The sequence below is a fragment of the Theobroma umbraticum genome, unplaced genomic scaffold, assembly GCF_002168275.2.
Source record: "Theobroma umbraticum cultivar Fairchild unplaced genomic scaffold, ASM216827v3 scaffold_95.0, whole genome shotgun sequence".
In the NCBI taxonomy this organism is placed as follows: Eukaryota; Viridiplantae; Streptophyta; class Magnoliopsida; order Malvales; family Malvaceae; genus Theobroma; species Theobroma umbraticum.
Window position 1 is genome coordinate 4974488 of NW_018397257.1, and position 27577 is coordinate 5002064.

Consider the following 27577-nt stretch of genomic DNA (forward strand, 5'->3'; position numbering starts at 1 on the left):
CACGTGCATTTCTGTGGCTCCTATTCCGTTATTTGCCAACCCCTCGAGGGTATCACCGTCTTTTCACGGACCTTTTTGGCAACGCACATTGCTGGCCTCATAAGTCCCACCTCTCTGCTCAGTCACTCCCGTTCACCCAAAACAGAAGACACGCCCTTTTCGGACCTCGCTCGCAGAGAACCACTCCCACTCCCAATCCGCCACGTTGTATTCCCGTCTTTTCATTGGTCCACCTACTTCCCCACCCGCTCCGACGTCACCAAAAAGCCGAACCACATACACTATCATCACGACACGTGTACCCCGTCGCCCTCCCTGTGTCAAATAATTACAAAACCTGGGCCGGTGGCAACACCAAAGAAACTCTTATACGGAAATCTCAACCTCTGAAGACGACTCTCTCAAAGCCCACTTTCTTTTTCTTGGAAGTTCCCATCTGAAAAGCCAACCGTATATTCCAAACCACATATCCTTCGTCTGATCAAAATAAACGGCCTGCGTTGATCCACCCCCTTCTTTTTCCCTATAAATATAAGCCACGCCTCCTGTCAATTCTCTCATTTGTTAGTTCTCCCTCTACTCCGCCGTCGACGCCACCGTTTGAAATGGCGTCCGTCGCTCTCACCTCCTCCTGCTCCCTCGGCTTCTCACGTATCAAATCACGTCCTCTTCCTCACAGATCCGCTCCGAGCCCCGTCTTTCCCCATCCGGTTCTCTCAAAATCCAGCTCAAGCAATTCCAGCTTCATTAAACCGTTAAGTCTCACTCCAATTATTTCTAATAACAGAATCCATAAAAGCCACCGGAAATTAACTGTCAAAGCGGCTGCATCAACGCCGACCGCTGTCACTCCGCCGTCGCAGCAACCATGGCAAGGTGCAGCCTTAAAGCCACTAATGGCGTCTATCGCGACAGGTGTCATCCTCTGGTTTGTCCCCGTCCCATCCGGAGTCTCCCGCAAAGCATGGCAACTACTTTCCGTATTCCTCGCCACAATCGTTGGCATTATCACTCAACCATTGCCACTCGGTGCCGTGGCTTTACTTGGACTCGGTGCTTCCGTCCTCACCAAAACCCTAACCTTCTCCGCTGCTTTCTCCGCCTTCGGCGATCCCATTCCTTGGCTTATCGCACTTGCTTTCTTCTTTGCTCGCGGATTTATCAAAACCGGTCTCGGTAATCGAATCGCTTACCAATTCGTTTCCTTGTTCGGATCTTCCTCTTTAGGTTTAGGCTACAGTTTAGTCTTCAGTGAAGCTTTGTTAGCACCGGCGATTCCGTCCGTGTCTGCACGCGCCGGAGGAATTTTCCTTCCTTTAGTCAAATCTCTCTGTGTTGCATGTGGAAGCAACACGGGGACGGAACAGAGAAACAATTAGGATCGTGGTTAATGCTAACGTGTTTTCAAACGTCCGTCATTTCTTCTTCGATGTTTTTAACGGCAATGGCTGCCAATCCATTAAGTGCTAATTTAGCTTTCAATACAATTAAGCAGCAAATTGGATGGACGGATTGGGCTAAGGCGGCAATCGTGCCAGGTTTAGTTTCATTGCTTGTTGTGCCGTTGATTTTGTATGTGATTTATCCTCCAACGGTGAAGAGTAGTCCCGACGCGCCAAAGCTTGCTAGGGAGAAATTGGAGAAGATGGGACCGATGTCCAAGAATGAGATTATTATGGCTGGGACTCTGCTTCTAACGGTATAATGACATTAATACTCAATTAATAATTTTTTTATTATTGATTGGTTAGGAATTATGATGACGAATGTTTTAATTATGCAAATTATAGTATATAACTACGAAAGTATGTTTTATCCGCTATCAAAATCTATCAAGTAGAAATGTGGCACTGGAAAATAATTGGTAGGGGGCCATAGTAACGTGTGGCTACGAGGGAAACCACATTTTAGTTGGAGAGACCCTCCATTTTGTGTTACCATTTTAAGATGCTGGATTTTATAGAATAGTATTTGACTTTGACCTTATGGTAGTGGCACACAACTCTGTAGCTATACTTTGTCTTTCCTTGAATAACTGCCCTTAGCAATTATTTAGCTAGATTACTTTTAGTGCGGGGGGAGGGAGAGGCTATAAAACTTAGGATTTTGGGGGAAAATGTAAATTTTGCATTGGGGTTTTGGGTTTTTACAATCTGAACTTGTAGTTGAGACTCTGCATTGCATTTTTAAATTAGGTAAGATTGTGGGTCTAGCGTAGGAGTTCGATGGGGCACACTTCCTCTCTGGCAGTTTTCTTAGAAGTCGCTCTGTCTCAGGCTTTGAAGTGTCAATAAGGATATGAGTTACAGCTATGATCTTGTAAAGATATAGTGCAACTTCGCTGATTGAAAACTTGGGGAAACTAATGGCACCTTACCTTTTTGAAATAAGTGAATTCCTATATTGGCTCTAATATTTTATTAAAAGTTTATACATTCTGTTGTTGAAAGTTTGTTACTGATTGATTTCAGAAGTATTCCATATCTCTGAATCATCCAGCGTTGAATATGTGGTTGTTAAAGTCCTAAAATTATTTTCTACCAGCAAATGGAGTTTGAAAAGTGAAAGTTTTCTTCAAATTTGTCAGATACTGTTGGGAAGTTAGTGTTGTATTTGATCTGGTTATGTTTTTGACCTTCAGGAGTATTCATGCTATGCTGGTCTCAGAGAGCTTTTCTTGATTGATCTTTTTTTTTTCTCTGTTTAGGAACGATTTTAACAAGATTGATTTAAAAGGTTATAAAAATGTGGGGACAATAAAGTTTTTCACTTGAAGGCTTCTTTTGGAATTTTGGTTTCCTTCAATTGGATTGCAATGTTGATTAGTTACTGAAGCTGCTCTTCTCACGCTCAGGGCTCCTTTGATATTATTTTTTGGAGATTGATTTTGGTGGAAGATTAACACAGATGTGTTGTCAGTCGAAATAATTGACTTTGGAAATGAACTTTTGAATAAATCTGTTTTTGGAGTTGAGGTTAGATACACTAAGAGTCTAATAATCGGTTTATGCATGGGCCTGGAGAGACTCCCTCTTAATCTTGCTTCTAAGATACTTCATAACGTGCAATTTGGTCAGGTAGAATGCTGTCATGCCATTATATCTTTTTAATGAGTATCAGATAAAGTAAGCCTGACAGCAATTACATAAGGGTGCAATAATAAACTTGTAAGAGTCTGCACCATCGTTGTGCTTTCTTATGATCTTATTCCTGCAGGCTTTGGTAAATCAATTTCGGAGTACTTTTGAAAATTGACTTCTAACCATTTGTAGGATTTTGAGGAAAAACTACAAGCTGTCAGCTTTTCCCTGTAGCCATTTTAATTGTCAGCTATATAGTGCTGAAAGCAGTGTTGCAATTCCTTTATTTAGAAATGAATCATGTATGTGATAGAATCTCTAGGTACCTCTTGGTATTCTGCAAGAGGAAATATTCAACCAAATATGACTCGTTGTCTATATTTTATTCAATTTTATATTCTTCACCTATGTCAATTGCTCTGAATAATTAATAAGAAGGTTAATGCTTATTTCTGGTTGTATTGCTTTATGTCATTTGAATGCAAATGTCGTGCATATGGGGGCACGAATACTGGTAGGTACTGTTTATATCTGTAAACTGTGTGCAAGAGCTTGTATGTTTCAATATCATGATAGTCTTCTTGTACGTTCTTCTGTTCCATTAGGTGGGGCTCTGGGTTTTTGGAGGGATGTTAAATGTGGATGCTGTTACTGCTGCCATTCTTGGGTTATCTGTCCTACTTGTGACTGGGGTAGTCACATGGAAGGAGTGTCTAGCTGAATCAGTTGCATGGGATACACTTACATGGTTTGCTGCACTCATTGCAATGGCTGGGTATCTCAACAAATATGGCCTCATCTCATGGTTTAGTGAAACTGTTGTCAAGGTTTGTCCTGTTTTCCTTTTGCTTTTATCTATAATTTCTATCTGCCTTGTGTTGACTAGTTTAATCTTTATGGAATTGCCAAAGAACTATCATCATACTCTCTGTGTGGTGCTTTAAATTTTCCAAAAATACTTGTATGAAGAACATTATGTTTCCCTCAAATTCCTTTTTAGTCCCCTTTCCTAGTTGTAAAAGGAAGAAAAAGAAGGGGAAGCAGTTAGCAATATTTTTCTTTCTCGTAATGTCAAATTTCCGAATACATATGTTTTACGTTGGTTTTCACACCTGCCAACTGTAGGCATATTTCAGACCAAGATGTAAGTTTCTGCATGCATATTATATCCACAAGATTAATGAACCTTGATGAACAGCTTTGTAATTGAAAGGTTAAACTAAATAATGTACGGTTGACTATTGAGGTGCTTTGAGATGTATCGTGATATATCTAGTATGATTCTCCTCTTTCTCTAGCATCTATAGTCCTGTCCTTTTAATGTTTCATCCAACTACTTTGACATGTCTTTGAGTCTTATTTAACAGTGCACTAGGATGTTCCTTTTGCTTTTAGTTTAAGCAGTATCCAATACTTCTGCTTTGGCCATCATACTATGTACATTTTACACAAGGGTTGTAACCTAGAGGTCTGACCTAAATTAAAATTTGCATGTCCTGTCCCGTGGATGCATAATTGGGTTTAGGCCAGCATTTCATCAGATAGCAATTTGGAATTACCTTTAATGTCTATGATATACCCTTGTTACAGGTGGTGGGTGGATTAGGTCTTTCATGGCAATTGTCATTTGGCATTCTGGTTCTTCTCTATTTCTACTCCCACTACTTCTTTGCCAGTGGAGCTGCTCATATTGGTGCCATGTTTACTGCCTTCGTGTCTGTGGCTAGTGCTTTGGGCACTCCACCATATATGGCAGCCCTTGTTCTCTCTTTCCTCTCCAACCTCATGGGTGGCATTACCCATTATGGCATTGGATCTGCACCGGTTTTCTATGGTGCTGGCTATGTACCACTAGCCACATGGTGGGGTTATGGTTTCCTGATATCTGTTATCAATATTATTATATGGCTCGGGGTTGGGGGCATCTGGTGGAAGGCCATCGGCTTGTGGTAAAGTGGTCGGTCATAAAAAGTTTGCAGACATCAAGCTGGAATATATCTGATTTTTGGTTCACCCTAGCGTGCAGTCTACAATTTCTTCTTCACCTCCAAAGCAGGTTAAATTTTTGTCTTTGATTCTTTACATTGCAAATAATCTTTTTGGTGGGGTTTGGTTGGGATCCTATGGTTGGAAAAGTTTTATATATATGTATATATATATGATTTTGAGGTCTACTTAAAGAAGAAATTACATCTTGTAACAGTGGCATTTGTATGAGATTATGGACATGATAATTATTTAAATGTCGTCAAAATTTATCACTGAATTTTTTGCTGACAAGCAAGTTTATTTCCGTATGCTTTTCCCTTCAATTGAAGGGAAAACTATGCAGATTGGGTGGGCATGGAAACGTATAGAATTGTTTGGGCTTATGTATCAATATATGAAGATTTGGGCCAAACTTGATTCGATATTCCAAGGCCTCAAGCTCGCTTTGAGTAATTGTTATTTATCACTCTAGATTATTACCTTCTATATTTGTGGTTTGGCATTAGATTGGTTCAAATGGATCCAATTCGTACGTTTAAAATTCTGTTTTAATCTGATCATTTAAATTTTATTAGTTATTAAAATATTAAAAATAATAATAATTTTAAGACATAATGTTCGAATAAGTTTTTAAATTATTCAAGAAAATTCAAGTGAGTTTTTATTCTTTGTATTGCATTAAGTCTTTGATTTTTTATGTTAAATCAAATGAGTTTTTATGACTAATGGTTAAATAATTGTTATAAGTCAAAATGTTACTTATTTTTTATCCACATGGTATCAATATAAATAGTGAGAAATACAACATGGTCATGTTATCATGTTAAAGTAATAAGAATATATTACATCATCATCAATTATTATATGTTAGTATATTACATCATCATCATGCGACGTATAATAATAAAAGATATTTTGATTAAGTTAATTATTAATCATAAAGATTTATTTGATTCAAAATAAAAATATAATAAAATTTTTATAAATTAATACTGGATAAATTGATTATCTCAATTAAATAATATTTTTGGTCAATCTGGATGTTGAACTAACATGATAAATTAATAATTCATTAAATTTGAAAGATAATACATTTAAGAAAAATACATAAATCTTACTTGATATATAAATTAATAATTTTTTTATACATCAAAATTATATATATATATATACATATATACATATATATATATATGTGACTCAATTAAGAAGACTTTATAAAATATGATTTCAATGTTACTTGTTTTTTTTAAAATTGATGTCTTCAATGTTGTACTCATAAAATGCTTTACACATTTCATCCATTATTGTTGATTTCCTTACATATTTGAGATGCAAAGTCATTATATTTAATTTTACCATTTGTGATACTATATGTTCTTTTTATATATGCTTTTACTTGATTTAATATTCATGAAGTAATTAAGTATATATCGAATGTAATTGTAGTTGTTGCAAAAATGGCTAAATTTATGACTTTTATTTAATAAGATTAATTACATATATGAACTTGTTTTGGTTAAATAAATATAACAAATAATGATAATTCATAATTCGTTAATTAAGTAATATTCGTATAATCACAGTACACAATACATGTATGAAATTTAATATTTTTGAAAAAAAAACAAAGAAGACTTTAATAAATTAATTTTTTATTAATTAATGTATAAATTAATAAACTATTAATTTATCGATTAAAAAATATTTCGATTAATTAATAAATTTTCATTGTCCTACGAGTGTTAATTTATAGAAGTTTTACTATATAAAGGTTTATTTGATTCAAAATAAAAGTATAAGGACTTGATTAAACGTAATAAAAATATAATAAAGTATTTGAATTTTTTTACATACTTTAAAGGTATTTTTAGATATTATGTTATAATTTTATTATTAATATTTTAATATATATTAAAAATTTTTATTAATTAATAATATAATAATATTAGGACCAAGCCAAGCTTGTCAATCGTATCTAGGGCGAAGCCCGATGTATGGGTCGATGATAATTGGCACCCACACAAACAGCTTTGGTCTTCTTTTATTCATTTTCTTCCATTATGTTTTTGAGGATGCGACTCCACTTGAATTCTATTTTCTTTCCGTTTTTTCTTTTACTATTTTCAAATATATGTGTTCTTAAACAATTATTCATTTTCTCTTACTTTTTATTGAGAATTTTGTTATATAGTTTCCCCATTCCACTCCTCACTTACAAAATCTTAATTTTTTTTTATTTTTAATTTTTCAGATTTAGTATTACGTAATCATTTTTAATTGAAATTTTTACAAGTTTGACATAAAAACCTTACATTAGTCTTCATCTTTGTTTTTATTATTATTAGTTTTGTTATTATTAGTCTTCATGTGACTATCAAGTGAATAAGAAAAATTATGGTTTGAGAAAATTAGTACATGGTTTTAACACAAAAAGGAACTAAGGTAACCACACAAGCAATAATATAAGGCATGAAGAACAAAGATTTCACTAAAATTAACATATCCAATGAATAAGAGATGCCTAGCCACACAGAGAAGCAAAAAAGAAGTTTTGTGAGATAAGTGTAACAAAGGAGGGAGTCAAACATGGGGGAATCCACCCCCTCTCGCCATTCACATTCCATTCGGCTTCCATTGTTCTTAGTTAAACCTAAGAGTTTTCAACTAACAACCTTTTAAGTTTTTGTAAATGTCTAATTTTGGCTAACTATTATTTTTAAAGTATTATTTTATAGAAAAAACTACACCAAAGGGCATTCCAAGCATAGAAGTGCACAAGGGTGTTCTTAATGCAAAAGCGTCCAAGTGTATTTCAAGCGCGGAAGCATTCTGGATTGTGTTAAGCGCAGAAATGCTTAGGGTCGTTTTAAGTATGGAAGCGCGCAAAAACAAGCATAGAATAGCTATTTATATGAGGAAGTGAAGTAACTCACAACGAGTGATAAGGTTCATGAGTTATCTTTACATTTAGAATATTCTAAAGAGCTTGGCTTTGTGGCTCAGATATGGAGATAATTAAAAAGATTTCCTCTTAACCTTTCTTTAAAGTACATATTGTTTACCTTTTTCTTTCTTTCTTCGTTAAAAGTATACATGGTGAATTATCAAGTATTACTACTTCACTGCCCAATTGCATGGTCATTCTCTTAATGTCCCATATGCCATTCTTCAACATGTTCTTCCATGATACACACATTCTCCCATGATTGAGCTTCATATCCAATAAGTCATTCTTTAACGTTCTCTTCTATGACAACATGTTTTCCATGATTAAACGTATTCTCTTAACTACATTTAAGAAAACGCTCCTATTCAATATAAATATGAGAACCTTAGAGGTTAAAGGATAAAGGGAAACAATCATGGCAGAGACTTTCCTCAAAATTCTCTAAATGCTTTTCCAACTTTTTTTTTTCTCAGTTCATTTCATCCTCCATCATTTTCTCCACCACCTACCACCAAAGCACTTACGCTTCAATGACTGCCTAAATTTTCTTCTCTACTGCTTCTGACACATTCCGTTTCACTTATTGCAACACTTTCTCTCTCTTTACTAGAAAAATCCTCAATATTTTGACAAGTCCACTAAAGAGGAGTGATTACAGTAAGTGAAAAAGTTACCAAAAAATATCTTGTAAGAAAATATGGAAACTTCTCCTAATAACCAAGAAACGACCGTCCCCACCTATGTTCAAGAGATCATGAAAATGCTCCTAGCTTTGCAAGAAAGGATGTAAGTGTTGGAGGAAAACAACAAGTGGATGATGGAGACCATCACCCAGTTTGCATCCTTAACTTCCACAACTTCTCAACCTTAACCAACTTCAATCCATAATGGCAAAAATGCCATTAAAGTGGTCAACAATACAAATGAAAATGGAAGAAATGGAGAGAGCACAATTGACTCATTCTTTAATACCATTAATCCCTTTATTGTTGGCAATCTCACTACAGCAACACCTTCAACCTCTACTTAGAGTTTTGTCACAAAGAAAGAGCTTGAAAAGTTGCCTGATCAGAAGAACATGATTATTAACTTTTAAGAGTTTAATATTAAGTTTCCCTATTTTGCGAGCATAACTACCAAGCTATATCCCAAGGATTACATTAGTCCGAAATTTAAGCAATTCAATGACAAAATTGATAATGTTCGAGAACATGTTATGAAGTTTATGGAGACTTTTGGAGAAACGGGATTGGATGATGATTTAAAGTTAAAGGAATTCTTCAAGTCTTTTATCAAAAGGTCTACATTTGGTATGTCAATCTTACTCCTAGTTTTATACAATCATGGATTCAAATGTGTAGGATGTTTAGGAAAACTTTTTCTCTACCCAAGAAAAAGTAATTCTTGTTTAATTGGGAAGAGAGCATCATAATTTAAAGGAAGATATCATGGAATACATCTAACGCTTTAAAGAAATGATGCTGGACATATAAGATTCTTATGATGAGAAAGAGCTTCAAAAGGTCTACATTTGGTATGTCAATCTTCCTCATAGTTTTATACAATCATGGATTCAAATGTGTAGGATGTTTAGGAAAACTTTTTCTCTACCCAAGAAAAAGTAATTCTTGTTTAATTCGGAAGAGAGCATCATAATTTAAAAGAAGATGTCATGGAATACATCTAACGCTTTAAAGAAATGATGCTGGACATATAAGATTCTTATGATGAGAAAGAGCTAGTCAAAGTCTACATCCAAGGTATGTTCGATCAATATAAGGTACATTTGGAAAATTGACCATTTCTTACTTTTGTCACTTTAGTCGAAGTTGCATGATGAACCAACTATACGATTCCTAAGTAGTAGGGAGTTAGTCATTTTTAGAGGAGAAATACCCAAATAGTAAACGCAATTCAAGGAGAAGGCAAAAAAAGAAGAAACCATTGGCCTCTTTTACGTCCGAGAAGAGACAATTTAAGAAGAAGATAAGAAGATGAGATTGATTTTTCGCCATTAGTCTCAATCTCACTAAACAGAGTAAGAGCGCTTCTCCATAAATGGATAAAAGATGGACAAGTGAGCTTACCTTATATTTCACAACCACTAACAAAAGAAGAAAAGTCCAGTCCAAGGTATTGTAACTATCATCATACAATTGGTCATTCACTTGCTGAATGTAGAGATCTACACAAAATACTTTATAATAAAATGCAAATAAGAGAAATAATGGTTGAAAACAATAGGATCTAGAATAACCTGTTTCTCGCCTATCCACGATATGTTTATGATTTCTAATACTGATTATTTCATGTATTCTAAATTTGATATTTATCAAAGAGAAAAGTTATTTTTCAACTACAAGCTTTATCCCTCTTACTTTGGCTGTAATGTTATTGTTGCACTTGATCGCAAGCTTTATTGCTCATTATATGACAATATAATTCATCACTTATATTTCACCCGCATTTTTTAGCGCGCTTACTTTGGCTATAACGTTATTGTTGCATTTAGTCGTAAGCTTTATTGCTTATTTTTTAACCATATAATTCATCACTCATATTTCAGCCACAAGCTTTAACGTTCATAATTTAGCTGTAATGATATTATCTTATTGACCGCAAGCTTTATCACTCACTTATTGGCCATAGCTTGTTATTCACAAATAGGTCACAACTTTAAATGCTCATATAAAAGATGTGTCGTTCTCCTTCATACTAGGTTAAGGGTCACTCTTGCTTAATTAAAAAGAATTGCTATAGCACGAACAACTTTGAGTTGAAAAAGGGGAACTTGTGGAAACATCTCTACTAATGAACCATTTCAATAGTACGGGTGCTGCCTAACAAGAAATTCAAAGTGGAAGAAGATCTATCATTCTCAAAATTGGAAAGGATGTCTAATTTTCTTCGCAACTCCATCTTCTAATCTCTCACTAAAGTCATCAATACACTCCAAGAACTCCAAGTGTTGCAGCAAGACTAAAATGCCATAAAAGTTTTCCAAATGAGTGTCAGAAGCATTAAGTCTACGATCTATCACTAGAAAAGACAACACATGAAAATAAGAAGCATTGTGAGTTGTATTTAGAACATATCCAAGAGAAGCATTGCTAGTTATATTCGGAACACCTAAGAGAAGAAAAAGCATTACTAGTTGCATTGGAACATCTCTGGAGAAAAAGAAGTATTGTGAGTAGTATTCAAAATACTCTCAAGAGAAGAACATTGATGGGATGCCTTCTATCTGGAGCAGTTTCACTACAAACACGGTTTCAATAATAGCCAACAGATGCACATGGATGCCTATCCACTGTTTTACATGCACTACTTCCCAGAAACAATCTTTTCCTCCTTCCTGATGACACCATCATCCCAATTTTCAAACATAGGAGAAACTACACCAGTCTTCCTTACTCACATTTTCATTGAAATAAATTTCCGTACTCATTTTTCAAGAACAACCTTACCATGCTCATTGTAGCGAACTTTTGACGTAAAATGAGCTTTTGTCATCAGATGAAAAAGTGAAACTCATAAACAACAAACATATAAGTATTCATGCATTATCATTCTTATCTATGTACTGTTATGTCTTTAAAATTACATTAATGTTTGATATTCGTTTGTTTATTCATATTTTTATAGTAATGTCCCATGTTCGTTTGTTTATTATTATCTTTATGCGAAACAGAAAATATAGAAAAATGTATAAATCATTAAAAATATGCATAAAGAAAACCTGATTAATATGTTAGTTTTGTAAAAAAAAAAAAAGCCCTTTCTACAAAGGTTATGTCCCAAAGAAAAAGAATAAAAAAATTAAATCTTTCATTTCTCCCTAATAAAAGTAATATTAAAAAAAGACAGAAACAAGAAAAAACACTATAATATATATATAAAATATTGTTGTGGAGAAAGCTTACTTGTTCAAAGAAATTTTAGATAAAAATTTTAGAAGTTGATTGTGGATTTTTACAAAACTATTAAACTTTGAGGAATTATTTAGTTAGTAGGAATCTAACATTTTAAATTTCTTAGCAAGTTTTTTTTTTTTACATCCCCTTGTTTCCCACATGTATCTCTACTCCTCTTTTCTATAATTCTTATCAATGGCAAGCAATTACTTCATAAATCTAGCAAGACTTGTTATTAATCACCATACTCCAATTATGTATGAAATTTTTATTTTCAATAATAAAATTATCATGTAGAGGGCAAAACTATGCTAAGTATTTTCCAAATGACGTAAAGCATAACACCAAGGATGTTTCAAGTGCAGAAGCACCCAAGAGAGCTCCAAGCACAAAAACCCCTAGGGGTGTTTCAAGCGTGGAAACGCCCAAAGGTGTTCTAAGTGCGGAAGCACCTAGGGGAGTTCTAAAAGCAAAAGAACCCAAGGAGGTTCTAAGTGCAGAAGCGCTTAAGGGAGTTCCAAACATGGAGGTGCCTAAGGAGTTTCAAGCGTGGAAGTGCCTAGGGGTGTTCCAATCACGAAATGTTCCTAAGCATGTAATGCATAACAAAATAATAATAATAAATGCATAAATTTACAAGCTATTCTTTATTTTTTAAATAAAAATATTCTATGTGCATTTTCTTATTTTATGCATAAAACTCCTCATGAGAACTTTTATGCAAGGGCCAAAATGTAGATGCCCAATTTTGGCTAAATATTATTTCTTGAAGTATTATGTTACATAAAAAACTATACCAAGGGCGTTTCGAGAGTGTAAGGGCTCAGGAGTGTTCTAAATGCAAAAGCGTCCAAAGGCATTTCAAGCATAGAAGCGCCTCGAGTCGTTTCCAGCGTGAAAGTACCTAGGGTCATTTTAAGTGCGGAAGCACACAAGAACAAGTATGGAATAGCTATTTTATGAAAAAGTAAAGGTAACTTAGAACAAGTGATAGGATTCATGAGTTATCTTCATATTTGGGATGTTATAGAAAACTTGGCTTAGTGGCTCAGATATGAAGAGAGTTAAAATGACTTTGTCTTAACTTTTTCTTGAAGTATATGTGCTTTACCCTTTTTTTTCCTTCCTTAAGAGTACACATAGTGCATTATCAAGTGTCATTACTCCATTACCCAAAACTAACACCCACTATCCAACTACATGGTTATTCTCTTAATATCTCATAAGCCATTTTTCAACGTGTTCTTCCATAATAAGCACGTTCTCCCATGATTGAGCTTTATATCCAATAAGTCGTGCTTTTAACGTGCTTTTCTATGACAAACACGTTCTCTGTGATTGAACGTATTCTCCCAACTACTCTTAAGAAAGCGTTCTTACTCAGTATAAATATGAAAGCCTTGGAGGTTAGAGGATAAGGGGAAAGAATCATAAATTTAGTAGAGATTATCCTAAAAATTCTCTAAAAACTCTTCCAACTATCTTCTCTACTTAGCTCTTCTCATCTATTGTCATTTTCTCCACCACTGGCCACTAAATCACTTATGCTTCAAGGATTGGTTCAGTTTTCTTCTCTACCGCCTCTAGCGCATTCCATTTCACTTATTGCAACATGTCTTTTCTCATTGCTAAAAAAATCCTCTATAGTTTTCAAGCATTCTCACATCCAAGGAGACTTCAAAATCCCATTTACACATCTACTCAGTTTCTCATCATCCCCAATATTGAGCGAACTTGAGAGACAAGGAATCTTTTTTCAAAAAATTATTTCAAGTGTAAGCATGTGGAGGTGAAAAACATTAGGAATGGCCTAAATGCCCTCAATACTTGAAAGCCACCTATGGAAACTAAGTCATTGTGGTATATTTTCTAAAAGATTTAAAGGGCTAATACTAAGGTAAGGATTTCTAGAATTTAAGTTGATATTGGTATATACGGTTTGAGTTTGATAATTTCTTTGTGGCAACAAATTAAATGTGAAAATGGTACATGCAATTTGAAATTGCTAGTGTGATTGTAGACAATTGAGTTTCATTAAGGTGAAAAAAAGAGTCTTGAATGGTATTAAAGGTAAGCACCATATACATGAGTAGAATTTAATAAAAAATGTGTATATACATATGTGTAAATTTTAAAAAAGGATATAAGTTGAATTTTATGCATTATAGTTTGCTGCCCGTGTATGTGAATGATTAATTTTGGAAGAGCAATAAAAATGAATGATGAGCTTTGCGAGGAGGGGATGAATTAAGCATTTAATGTCACATGCAAGCTGCTAGACACATATAACCCAAGGCCTATTATTAAGCATTAATCTAATTAGTAAGTAAATGGTAGGGACTCGCAAATGAGTGTTGAGATTAAACCCTAGAGTTATTAACCTTTGCTAGTTAAATGCATTAATTAAATAGTTTTATAACTATATTGAATAAGTGTGTACGATGGACTACTAGAGACTATTTTGAGTGAATGCAATTGAAGCTAAAAGGAAAAGTAGAGCACAGACAAGACTTGCTTAAATTTGAGGCATTTAGAGTACTCTTGAAACTTCATATTAGGCTTCACAAGTGAGTTAAATGGTATTTGATATGTTAGAGGTGAATGCTTATTTAGAAAGTAAATTGAATGATTAGTTCTCCATTGAACAGATTGGTGTTGATGCTATATGTATGATTAATGTTTGCTAGAAGAAAATTCACTAAGGTGACTATAGTGAGAAGTTAAGTGAAAAGCTACCGTAGGGAAAAATAATTGAGTAATTGGTGAGGAAAATCCCACCAAGAAGGTGAGTGGGTGAACTTATTTTAAAATTTATTTCCTTATACTATATTACTTATGTATGTAGTTTGTTGGAATGCCATTGTGGAAAGCATGAGCTGGTAGAAAACTTTTATGATGTTGTGATTGTGATATAGTTTTCAAATTTCTTTTGGGTATATATTATGTATAAATATATGAACTATATGTTTTGAAAATCCAAAAACAAGCCCTTGAACTGCTTTACTTCTAAATATGCCTTGCAAGGATTTCGTGATTGATATAATTAGGAGAATTAATCAAGATAAGATTATACAATGCATTGTTTTCAACTTAATGTACATTTCACTACGTATGCTATTTTAAATGTTGTACCATATGAAGAATTGAAATTGTGTAGAAATGATTGTCTCATTGATGGTTTTATACTATGATTTTCTTGAGTGTTGCAAATACATTGATAAGTTATGGTTTTATTAAGTTGAGATACTTGAAAGTAGGTCTTGTTGTCACACCAAATCTTGTGTGACCTTTGTGCACAAAGTGAGCTTTAGCTAGAGGTTTATTTTTAGGAAGACTAGCAAGACCATGGGATTATATTTATATACGTGGCAAAGACCATGGGTTGTTAGCACATTGCTTACTTAAATGGCCATATTGATATGTGGAATACCACGAGCATTAGGAAGTAATGGGAAAGGCCCTCGAAATCTTAGTTATGTGGGAGAAGGCCCATGGGCTTATTAACCTACTTGAGAGTGATATATTTTACTTGTTGAAATTTTGATTTATAGCATGGCAATGGTTTTGAATCCGTTTTCCTTATGGCAAAGGGTCTCTCATAAACTTTATGATATGAGCATATTATTAAAATGGTACATTAATATCATTTTGTACATGCCATGCTAAACTAAACGAAGGTATATGGTTATGAATTTTGGTTCATTACTATTATTGAAAATTTATTGATTTCTTGATGAATCTATTTTTTATTTATATTGTCTTGAAAGCATTGTGTTTTGACACTATATTACTTACGGATTTACATTTCATACTTGCAAGGTGTTTACCTTAAGCTTATTGTTTACTTTTAATTCATCATATTCAGATTTTATTATTCAAATGTTCCACCTTTATGCTTATTTTCCATCCTCATTTGCTTATTGAGCCAATGATCACTTAGTCTGTGAAACTCACCCTATTATTTTATTTTGCAGATAAGTGATCAAATTAGTGCATTCTCTGATAAATTTTCCCTTTCACCTTGAAATAAGTAATGAAATTTCATAGTACCTTCCCCTGTGTCACTCTGCTACTAGAGGTTTATATGTTGAAGATGTGTTCCGATTAGTTACGTCTAATGAAATTACAAGGAATGTAATCTAAATACTAAGTTTATATTTTTGATAGGATGTATGGAGAAAGATGTTTTGAGGTACTTTTGTTTTAATTTAAGTGTGACCATTACTTAAATATGGTTAAAATTAATTGAGTTTATCCTATGTTTGGAATTATTCATGTATTATGATGTTAACAGTTATGATAGATTTGCAACACTTAAAGAAGAGAACTACAATACTTGTTATTATAAAATGTATTCATTTAAGTGAACAAGTTTAAAATTTTAAATCTAACAACTGGATATTTGGTAATTGATAAGAAAAGTTATAAATTAAGGTTAGCTCGAGACTGGGCAAACTTGCTAGAGAGACTTAAGCATCGGTAATGGTCACAAGTTTGGTCATTTACATATACATATATATACACATACACACACACATATAATTTTCATTTTTAACCTAATTTTAATTTTTTGGAGATGGAAATTATATTAATCAAATTATTAGGATAATTTTTATAAGTAATTTGTTCGAATAAAAAAAATTGATTGATAAAAAACTCTCACATTTTTTAACATTTTTGAATAAATGAGTGAGATGAAATTGATAATCACATATTTTGTAAATAAAGAAATTTTAATATAGTTTTATATTATGTTTTTGTATAGGTGATTTATATGATATATCAATGATATTAATATTTAAATAAAGATTATTATATAACTTGATTCTTTTTATTGGATTGGGAAGTTGAATATTGACATGGATTATATATTTATATACATAAAAATAAATAAATGAAATTTAAAATAAAAAAAATACTAATGAGATTATGTGCTATTTGTATTTTATTTTATGTTGGTTGATGGTGCAATATGAACTCTTAATATATATGTGAGGATGGAAAAACTGTGTGAGTGACAGACATGTAAAAGTACTCTTTAAACAATATTAAATACAAAGTCGGTTAATTTGGTTAACTATTTTCAAAAATTTTTAACCAAACGCCTCGACATAATTCACCTCGTTAACGGATTTAATCAAATTAATTAATCAAATTTCATGAATTAATTTAGTTAAGTTGATTTTAACCTAATCACTCTTATTTTCGAGATCATGTCATTTGAGATTTGGATCATTTAAGGTTAATATTTAGATTATTCGAGTTCAGATAATTTTGAATTTAAGTTATTAATCTTTCTGAAATCAAATGAATTAGATTTAAATAAATTATTCGAATTGGAATCATTTCAGATTAATTTTTTTAATTGTTCGTGTTCGAGTCATTTTGGATTTAAGCCCATTCAAAATTAAATAATTTCGAGCTCAAATCGCTTTTAGATTGAAGTTGAATGTATTCGAATTGTTGATTTTTTTTTTTCATCAAATCTGATAGTGTCAAGTTCAATTTTCAACTAAGGTTTTGAATTCAGATGGACTTTACAAGCTCTACTAACCACATGGAGAGGCAATAAGTGAAATAAAAAGGTGGGGGCCAACGAGTGAAATAAATAAATGGGGAGCCAAAAAATCCAAGTTTTTGGAATCCTACATGGACCATGATTTACATCACTTCTAACTCTGAAATCAAATCAAAGCAAGAGCTTGTGCCCAACTTGGCTAGTGGAACTCAACAGGATTCTTTTAAAGGTTAAAAAGGAATCTGTGACGCACATGCACTGTCAACTTATTGAGCAATTGGTGAAGATAATGATCAAGGATTAAATGATAATTGTTTAAAGAGTTAAGCTATGTCGTTGTACAATTTCTTTTTCTTTTGCTTATGGCAAGTGAGACTCCATGGCGCTCAATCGGTCTAAAACAAATATTAGTTTGACCGTCAAATACAAAAGAAACTATTAGCGTCTGGGGTCAATCATGATTGAATCACCAACACGGCATGGTCCAATGGTAGTTCAAGGGAATTTCCTTGCCAACTACAAACAACAAATTAAAGATTTCAAATTAATTTATAGGCTTTTAATAAGTGGGATTTTCAAAGAAAAAGCTGCTTTGCCAAATCATGAATAATTGGTAAGCGTTTACTTTTTTAAAGATGTTCATATGTATAACACTTTTTTAACATATGGAGGGAAGAGGTGGGGTGCTGGGATAAATACAATATATACTTAATTATAGTTAAAATGAGAATAAAAATTGGAATATAAATTAAAATCTAACTAATATAATTTTCTTTCAAAAATAGAATATAAAAACTTAAAAAACCCTGAAAAAAAAAAAGCTGAATTGTGATTAGAAGAAGAAGAAAATAAAGGAAAGTTAGATGTAAATTAAATTTTATAATGAAAAATTAAGGAGCACTCTCTTTTGTCGTCTATAAATTACATTTAATTTCATTCATTTCAAAATTGGAATCAGAAGATGAAATCTCTTGTCGTAATGGGTACGATATCCTTATTAATTTCTGGAAAAAATACATTTAATTTTGTTCTTCAATGGAACGAAGATAATTTGAAGTGCAATTAATGTTGTTTGAAGCTAGAGCTGAAGAACTCGTGGAGCTGTGTTGTTCCCCCAATGGACGGACTCAGCACGCCCACCATAATGATGGGAGAGAGATTCCCCTTTCTTCCACCTCTTTTTGAGGGGAGGGGGGAGCCGGGGAGGGCTTTATATGTTGTTCAATTTCCATGAACGAGGCAAAAGCAACGTGTAAGAGGTAAGTAGGAGAATTCTCCACGTAGTTTCCAATTTATGTGAACCGTCTCTTTTATAGCTCGATGATTTTTCATCCATAAATAAATAATTTTTTAATCCTTTTATTATGGCAGTTGCTTTCTAGTGCCTCTTTGACCCAACATTTATTCTCGTATAGATACTTAGGATTCCTCACTCCCCATTGCAAATATATTTCGGTAAAGAAAATCAGAAACAAACAACAGGCTGAAGAAAAACAGAATCAGCTTCTCAAGTTTCTGCTGACTGGCTTCAATAATGTTTTTCATTTTGGACTAAAATTTGGAGTTTCTGCATGGAACGGAGGGGACACCTGGCAAACTTTCACATGCATGCAGTGACACTGTTGAGGATTGTAATGCAAATGGGTGCTTTTTCTTGAATCTGATCCTGACACTTGTAATCCAACTTTGTAGGCAGCTCCGTTCAGAGTCAAGCCTTTTCTGGGACTGTGGGCCTACTTATTAGACTTGTCTCACACTTCTGGCCAGATATATAGACTGCACCACAGACTAGCATCTCTCGCTGGCAAACCAGCAAAATTGGTTGGTAAAGTGGTATGTCCTTATTCTTGTTTAAGGACTAGGCAAGTGACAGTGTGGGCAGTTAGATTTTTCTTCAAGAGTTGAATTTAGGTAGGTGGTGTGTTGATCAAGAGTTCTGCTTTGTTTTGTTTTGTTTTGATGGGGTGTCTTGAGTTTTCAAAAGATGAAATGCAGTAGTATTACTTATTCAACTCCAAATTTATTTTGACACTTGAAATGAATATGTTTTTGCAAGTTGAAAATTTATTGATAAGATTTTTGAGAAATTGAGAGTACATTCATTTTTCTGCTGGACTTAAAATTAGGTGGGAGTTGTGGTTGCCATTAAAAAACAAAGAAGGTGGGAGTTGTGGTTCTTGTGGGTGTCGAGAATTCAAAGTTGAAGAGTCTTAAGTGTCTCCTAATTAAATCTGTCAACATCCTGGGAATTGGGAAGCTAGAGATCTTGCGTTTCCATCGGGACTGGTAAGACTGAAGTCTTGTTCTGATTATTTGGTGTTGAGTTTTCAAACAAGCCCTGGGGTTGGAAGCAGGGGAAACTTCTTGGAGCTTACAAGTAAAAAGACACATGTACTGCTTTTTCTGTTGTCAAATTTGCAGGAACTTTTGTTCAACTGGTATTGCCTTGTTGACATAGATAACTGAAACCTGATAGAAAATTCTAGAGTAAAAACACTTTCATAGTTCCAGGTAATCCGTTCTATTACTATTATCAGTTCATTCATTCTCTTATGGAAAATTGTAGATTCTATAGGTTACTGACAATGGTTAAAATCATTCCAACTTCATTTTTCTCCCCCTGGAGCTCAATAGTAGTTTATCATATATTAGGTGGTAAAAATCAGGCGGATACAGGGCTCGGTTGGTGAGACCATTGGCTTAATTCTCTGTGACTTACCCTTCCAAAACGATGGCTGAAGAAGATGATCCATATCTATCTAGGGTCAAGATGAGACTTCCTATTTTCATTTTCTTCAAGGATGTCAGGTATGAATTCCCAGATTTTGCTTTGCTTGTATTTGTTTAGCTGGTAAGATAGGCAGTTCAGTAGTTTGATTAGCTTTTTCCAGGATTGGAAGCTTCATCTTTATTATTGCATTTGCACTATTAGATGAACAAACAGACGGTTGAAGTTCAAACCATTTTGCAAGTTTTTTAATTAGACTGGCTAAGCCAAGTTTTCATTGGTACATGCGAAAATCATTTAAGAGACACTGCTGCATTCATTAGTTAGTCCATACTTCCTTGTGGTTTCTCTATTCCACTTTTTATTTTATTGATGAAATATATATAAACAAGTATTTTAACAAATAGTAAAACAACAATTATATAAAAACATTCAATAAAAGAAAGAAATGTTGTTTTGAGTACCAAATCTTAAATAATAACAAAGTCCTTTCCTCTGCTTCGATGATCAATAATGGTTTTGAAGACTCAAAAATTTATTATTCTTTATATAAATTTTTGATTAAGAGATATATCTAGGATAAAATGTCTGATTTTGCAATTATATGAGCAGAAATGTTTTTAAACTGGATGACCTTGGATCAGAGATAGCACAAATTGCATTGCCTGCAGCACTGGCTTTAACAGCTGACCCTATTGCTTCTCTTGTTGACACAGCATTCATTGGCCAAATAGGTATTGTTCTTTGCTCTTTATGTCTGAGCATGTGAGAGTTGGGGGAAGCGAAAGGGGGTGGTTCTTTTTTTCTGAGCCTTCATTTTTTAAATTGAGTTTTATATTCAGTGCACCAGTTTTTCCTTTTTAATGGCTTGACAAGGGATGTAGGGGATTGACAGAGAGTATGTTCCCTAACCACAGTCTTGAAACGGACTGCCCTTATATTACAGTCAGCTTCTTGTCTTCCAGATAAAGTTTTTGCATGGGAAGATTTACCTAGTTTTACTTGATACGTATAGGTCCAGTGGAACTTGCTGCTGTAGGAGTTTCTATTGCCTTGTTCAATCAAGTATCTAGAATTGCAATATTCCCACTTGTCAGTGTCACAACCTCTTTCGTAGCTGAGGAAGATACTATTGGAAGAGTGAGCTCTGACGCACAAGAAAGTGAATACTTAGAAGCAGGTTCATGTGCAAACAATGAAAGTAAAGAGTTAATACCACAAACAGGTACATTCACAAAACCTCTTACCTTAAATTAGTTCATGCCAAAAATCCACCTTACACAGTTTAACATGAGAATGTTATTTCTCTTATTCTGATCTTCAGAATCTAGCGATGGTGCACACCAGCCAAAAACACTAGGAGACAGGTTTGATATTGCTAAATTTGAGCCTGAAAGAAGGCATATCCCATCAGCTTCATCAGCATTGGTTATTGGTGGTATCCTTGGTCTCCTACAGGCCATATTCCTTATATCTGGAGCAAAGCCTCTATTGAACTTCATGGGAGTCAGTTCAGTAAGTATTCAGATTAAGAGAACAAAAACAGGCTCTTGAACCTCAATTTCTTTCTTTTCTCTTTGTTGTTTTCATTAGTTTAGTTTTGTGTTCAATGCCTTAATATACTCTGCAATAGTAGTGACAGTAGATTTGGCCATTCCTGTAGGATTCACCCATGCTAAACCCTGCACAACAGTACTTGACATTAAGGTCACTAGGTGCTCCTGCAGTTCTTCTCTCGTTAGCCATGCAAGGGGTCTTTCGAGGATTTAAAGATACAAAAACTCCTTTATATGCCACTGGTATATCCTATTCATAGTAGTTTGGGATATGGTTTTGATCTTTTTTAACACATCAAGAAATATTTCTGCTCGTTTCTTGTCTATCTACTATTTTAAATTGTTCTTATCCCTCTGATCTAAACTCAGTGGCAGGAGATGTAACAAACATTATTTTGGACCCAATATTTATGTTTGTTTTCCATCTGGGTGTCAGCGGTGCAGCCATTGCTCATGTGATATCTCAGTAAGTTATATCCAATCAGCAGTCACTGTCCATCAATAGGTATAGAATGCATTAACATTATTGTATTCACTTGCTAATTTTGTCTTTTAATTTCTTTGGGGCTTGCAGGTACCTCATTTCAGTTATACTCTTGTGGAAGTTAATGAGTCAAGTTGACCTCTTACCTCCTAGTTTAAAACATCTACAGTTCAGTAGATTTCTTAAGAATGGTAATTTTTAATTTGACTTCTACAAATTCTCAAATATGAACGTTACTTTCAATTTGGAATCTTTAGGGCTTATTCATTACAATTTATCTCTCTCCCTTTCTCTGTCCCTCTCTGTGTCTATGTGTGTTAATTGTTGAAGTATCAGACTGAATCAATGTTTATTTTAGATTGTCTTGTATACTGACATTTTACCATTGTGACCATGGTCAGGGAGTTTGGTAAAAAGGAGTAATTTATGTTCATTAGTTATATCAGATATGCATAGGTAGTTGGTGCAACAAGTTTTAACACTTGTCTAAGAGCATTTAATCTGTATCAGCCTCTTTTATTTGATCAATTAATATTCCCCCCTTGTTTCATGTACTTGAATCCAGGTTTTCTATTGTTAATAAGGGTTATGGCTGTTACATTCTGTATCACCCTGTCTGCATCAATGGCTGCCAGACTGGGATCAACATCCATGGCTGCGTTTCAAGTATGCTTGCAGGTTTGGTTGGCAACCTCTCTTCTTGCTGATGGATTGGCTGTTGCTGGACAGGTTAGAGATGCTTTTCTTTAGTTACTATCAATACATTAAAAAAAAGCAGTATCTTCTCTGACAAGATGTAATGAAATTCTCTTTGCTTCAATACTAAAGACTATAAAAATGAAAAGCAGAGAAAATTTACCTTCAATATTTAGCAGTTTACAAAAAAGAAAAGAAAAAGATGAAGTAGAAGAAACATTCTGATGGTGGGTTGCGCCATAGAAAATTCTTGTCATTAATCTTCTGAAGCAACATAACTGGAGTTCAAGGTTTGTGAAATAGTTTTATCTTTTAGGATTGTCAAATCTTCTCTCTTGCCAACATCTGTAGATTTTCTGCTCCTGTTATCATTTCTCAGCATCTGTTATTGGGAATTAAGTTTACCCTTAAATTCAGAAACAAGTAACAACTCATAAAAGGTTGCAAACAAGTAATACATAGATATTAGACATTACAAATATCCTGCTCATACCTTTAGTAGCTGTAGTTTCTCTCATCTAATTACTGACGAGAAAAATTTGTTTTTACCTGGCCCACTGAATTTTATACATTATACTTGTAACTTACATTGTTTTCTTGCTACTCTTCTTTTGTTTCAGATTACTTTTCTCTGCATAGACTCGTTCTCATAGTAATTTAATTGTTTTCAATTCTTTCAGGCCATTCTTGCAAGTGCATTTGCAAAAGGGGACCATGAAAAGGCAACAGCCACTGCTTCTCGAGTATTGCAGGTGCCGTATCATATGACATAAACATCAATTTACCTTTCACTAACATGATTTCCTCTAAAGGTCAATGTATATGTACTGCAGTTAGGATTGGTTCTGGGTTTGATACTTACTGTCATACTTGGAGGGGGATTGAGTTTTGGAGCAAAATTATTTACGAAAGATGTCAATGTCCTACACCTCATTGGTACAGGCATTCCGGTAACTACTCTTGCCAGCATTGAAAGAAAGACTATAATAACTTTCAACCTGTTCTAACCCCAAAGATCACCACAAATCCAGAACTAATATTCTTTTCCTCTTTTTCAGTTTGTTGCAGCTACTCAGCCCATCAATTCTTTAGCATTTGTATTTGATGGTGTCAACTTTGGAGCATCTGACTTTGCATATTCTGCCTTCTCCTTGGCAAGTCTATTATCAACTTTGATACTATGAAGATTTGTTTTAGGACTCTTACTGTCTTTGGAATTCATTATGCACTCACTGTTTAGACTGGAGAGTAGGTATTAGCATAATTATCTGTTTCTTTTGGGGCTAAAATTTTCTAATTTCCACTGCAAGGAAAGTGTTTCTGAAAATACTATAAAACGAAGAGGAGAGACTTAGGGAGTGGACTCACTCTGTAGCCATAGGAGAGGGGGAAGTGGAAAGTGCTCATAGGACTTGAATATTTGTTATCCTTCTATGTAATACTTGAATTTGTGTTGTGAAACTGTTATATCCCTGCTCATCCACCAAGAGTTTGGAGTGGTAAAGAAAGTTACCCATCAATTAAGAGTGTTGATCCTACCTCCTGATTCCTCTTATGTGTTTGGTTAATCAGAGAAGCATGAAGGTTCATAATCATTCCAATTATTCTCTTAGCAAAAGAAACTAATATGACATTCTTCCTTTTCCAGGTTCTTGTGGCTATTGTCAGCATCATATGTTTGTCTATTCTCTCCTCCAGTCATGGATTTATTGGTCTCTGGATAGCTCTGACCATATATATGAGTCTTCGAGCATTAGCCGGATTTTGGAGGTAATTTGCATTTTTATTTAGCATGATTTTACAATGTCATTCTCTTTTTTTCAATTTGCTTTTGTTGCGCCCTAGGATAGGTTAAGCCACAACAGGGCACAGCTTTTTTATCCCAAAATATTCAATAAATGAAGAAAGGACAGCCTTATTGATTAAACATCAAAAACAAATTTGCTGCTGTGTTTGCAGGATAGGGACGGGAACAGGGCCTTGGAAGTTTCTCAGGGGCTGAATGTAGCTCGCTTATTTTTTTGGTTTTGACAAGTATCAGCTTTGCAAATCTTCCTCTGAAGCTGCATTCTTGTTTCCATAATTTTCTTCTCATGGAAACAATTTTAGCACCCAAAGCATTTTTACTGCTTTCTATCATGCTATTAGCTTTGGTTCCTTCAAACTTGCTTCCTATATTTATTTGCACAGAAATTTGAAGGAGCTCATTAAACTTGCTTTATAAATGTAAAGAAGAAAGTTAAAGGATAAACTTCCTTGGTCTGATGCTGAGAAGCATTGGAGTATGTACAGCAAATAAAGCTGAAGATGCATGGCTTGGACCTTTTATCTTTAGGTGTCACATATTGGCACGTACGTAATAAAATCAAAGTTTTCTCAAACTGCAAATCTCAGTCAGATATACCATTTGGTCTGACTTCCCTCTGGGCTCTGCCTGATTTTTTTGGGCAGGGCCATGGGATGAGGGTGGAATTAGAGCCTGCATTGCCTTGGGGCCCAGTTTGTACAAAAGTTTGATTTGATAAAATTCTTGGGCTTCAAACAATTGTCCAGTATGGAGTACATATTATCTTTCACCAAGGGTATTAATCTTCGTGAACATATTTAGAACAAGTGAATAGATTATGGATTAAATTACAATAATTAATGATATGATTACGATACTATTAACTTGACTTTCTCTCAAGTCATTGAGAATTTATTATATATATATATATATATATATATATTTCATTGGTTTGCTTGCGAACATATACTTTAAAATATAAAAAATTTGTTTTCTTTTTGTAACATTCTTATTGCTTTAAGCTTGGTGGTAAGGGAAGTATTATTCGTTTTTTGGTTTATTGATAATGTTGGTTTAATTCTCAACTTTGATGTTTCCGGTAATGACATTTTCATTTTTTGGGATATCGATCAAAGCTTGTAAAGCTTAATGTTATTAATAAAAAAAATAATCTTATTGCTAGCTATAAATTCATAAATCACAACAATTAAAGGCCTATTAGTGGCAGTCACAGGTTACTCAACCAGGGCCAGGGCCAATTAATTAGCTATGCTGAAAATATTCCGAGACAATTCTAGTGCCCCTTTGGATTGGTCAGTTTTTCTGAAATTTATCATACTAGATCCAGACTTGTTGGCATATATATTGTTGAGAAAAGGTGGCCAAAGCAATGAATGGCACAAACACCTTCTGCAGCAGAGGAAATTACTCCATTTAGTAAGAGTTGATCCTAGCATATCCAGTGATCATATGCAGGATTGGTAACCATGATTGGAGGGTTGGAGCATTCTTGGGGAATCATGGCAGGATGGCATGGATGAGTTCGCAGGTTTTATCGAACCAATACAGACTTGAATTGGACTCTACAAGAAGGAAAGTTCAGAGGAGAGAGTATGAGAGGCAGGTTGTTAGCAGCATTGATGGTTATAATTAGTGGAGTTGGTTGATTAGAGAAAAGAAGACTAATTAGAATGGGAAGGAACAATTTGAACGCTGATAAAACTGCATATTTGTGTAATACCCAGCCCAAATGATACAAAGTATGACAAATCGGCTTATCAAGTTAGTTATATATGCATTTGGGTCTAAGTTATTTAACTATGTTAGGGTTTATTAGAATATAAACTAGGCTAGTATATATAATTCACTTAAATTTAGCAGCCATTTGTCATTTGGTTGAGACAACAAAGATTATGGAGTGAATTTCACAAAAAAAATTTTGGCTAAGATTCGGAATTTTTAAGATCAAGTTTGGAGAATAAAAATCGAAGGTTATTGTTTGATTTATCGTTACAAGGTAAGTACAAACCCTTTTCTAAATTGAAAAAAAATATTTGATTGATTTAGAAGAATTTGAATTAAAGTTGATGAAAAAAATCTAAAAATTTCGTAATCTTCACGTGTCTTCATGATCTATCTTAGATTGGGCCATTCGATTTTATTGCTTATCAATTATTGAAGAATTAAACATGATTATATGCTTAGTTTAGAGGGTGAATCAAATTTTTATGAATTAAAAAGGAAAATCTGTTTGTAAGAAACAAGTTTCATGTATGTACCTTCACCTTAATTCTGATATTGTACTGATTTATAGAGTTTTACTATTTGAGTTATATTTTTAAAAAATTATATGATTCTATTTTCTAATGAACCAACGAAATTGGATTTTGAGTTTCTTAGATAAAGATATAATTTTTTTTTAAAATATGGTGCAAAGTTCCTAACAACAATTTCAAGGGCAATTTCAAAAATTTTATACACTTTTCCTATAGTAAATTAAGTATCGAATTTTATATGGATATAAAGCCTGTTAAGTCTATTTTTCAACTCGTTAAATGAATCTTGACTTCGAATTTTGTAGCTAAAGATATAGTCATTTTAGGAAATGATGTGCATGCTGTAAAGATTTTTTTATTTCGAAGAGTTTGGATTATTTTGTTTACTTTTGAGTGATAAATAGATTTTAGAGAGTCAGATTGTTTCTAATATGTTTAAATAATTGCTATTAGGCTTTTAATTATATTTTTAAAAAAACGAGTTTTTTAAAGCAAAAGAATGTAAGAATATTTTTACACACCTTATTTGTTTTGAAATTATCATATATGTATATTTCTTGAAAGAACTAAAATTTTATTTCATTATTTTCAGTATATGAA

General features: G+C 33.7%; 2 protein-coding genes across 2 annotated transcripts; both read left to right on the forward strand.

Annotated features, from left to right (window-relative positions):
• Positions 1-354: 354 nt before the first annotated feature.
• DIT1 (dicarboxylate transporter 1) lies at positions 355-5360 on the forward strand. The gene is given in 4 exon segments (XM_021423093.2): positions 355-1350; positions 1353-1699; positions 3686-3907; positions 4671-5360. Coding segments are annotated over 4 exon segments (1677 nt in total). The 5' UTR covers positions 355-605; the 3' UTR covers positions 5034-5360.
• Positions 5361-19296: 13936 nt separating this feature from the next.
• On the forward strand, positions 19297-25296 carry LOC110412056 (MATE efflux family protein). Its single transcript, XM_021422472.1, has 14 exons — positions 19297-19962; positions 20104-20259; positions 20792-20913; positions 21195-21404; positions 21504-21694; positions 21843-21978; positions 22105-22201; positions 22310-22410; positions 22785-22948; positions 23596-23667; positions 23749-23865; positions 23974-24069; positions 24564-24685; positions 24875-25296. Exons 2-14 carry the CDS (start codon positions 20183-20185, stop codon positions 24915-24917), a joined length of 1548 nt encoding a protein of 515 aa, XP_021278147.1. The 5' UTR covers positions 19297-19962; positions 20104-20182; the 3' UTR covers positions 24918-25296.
• The last annotated feature ends 2281 nt before the right edge of the window (positions 25297-27577 follow it).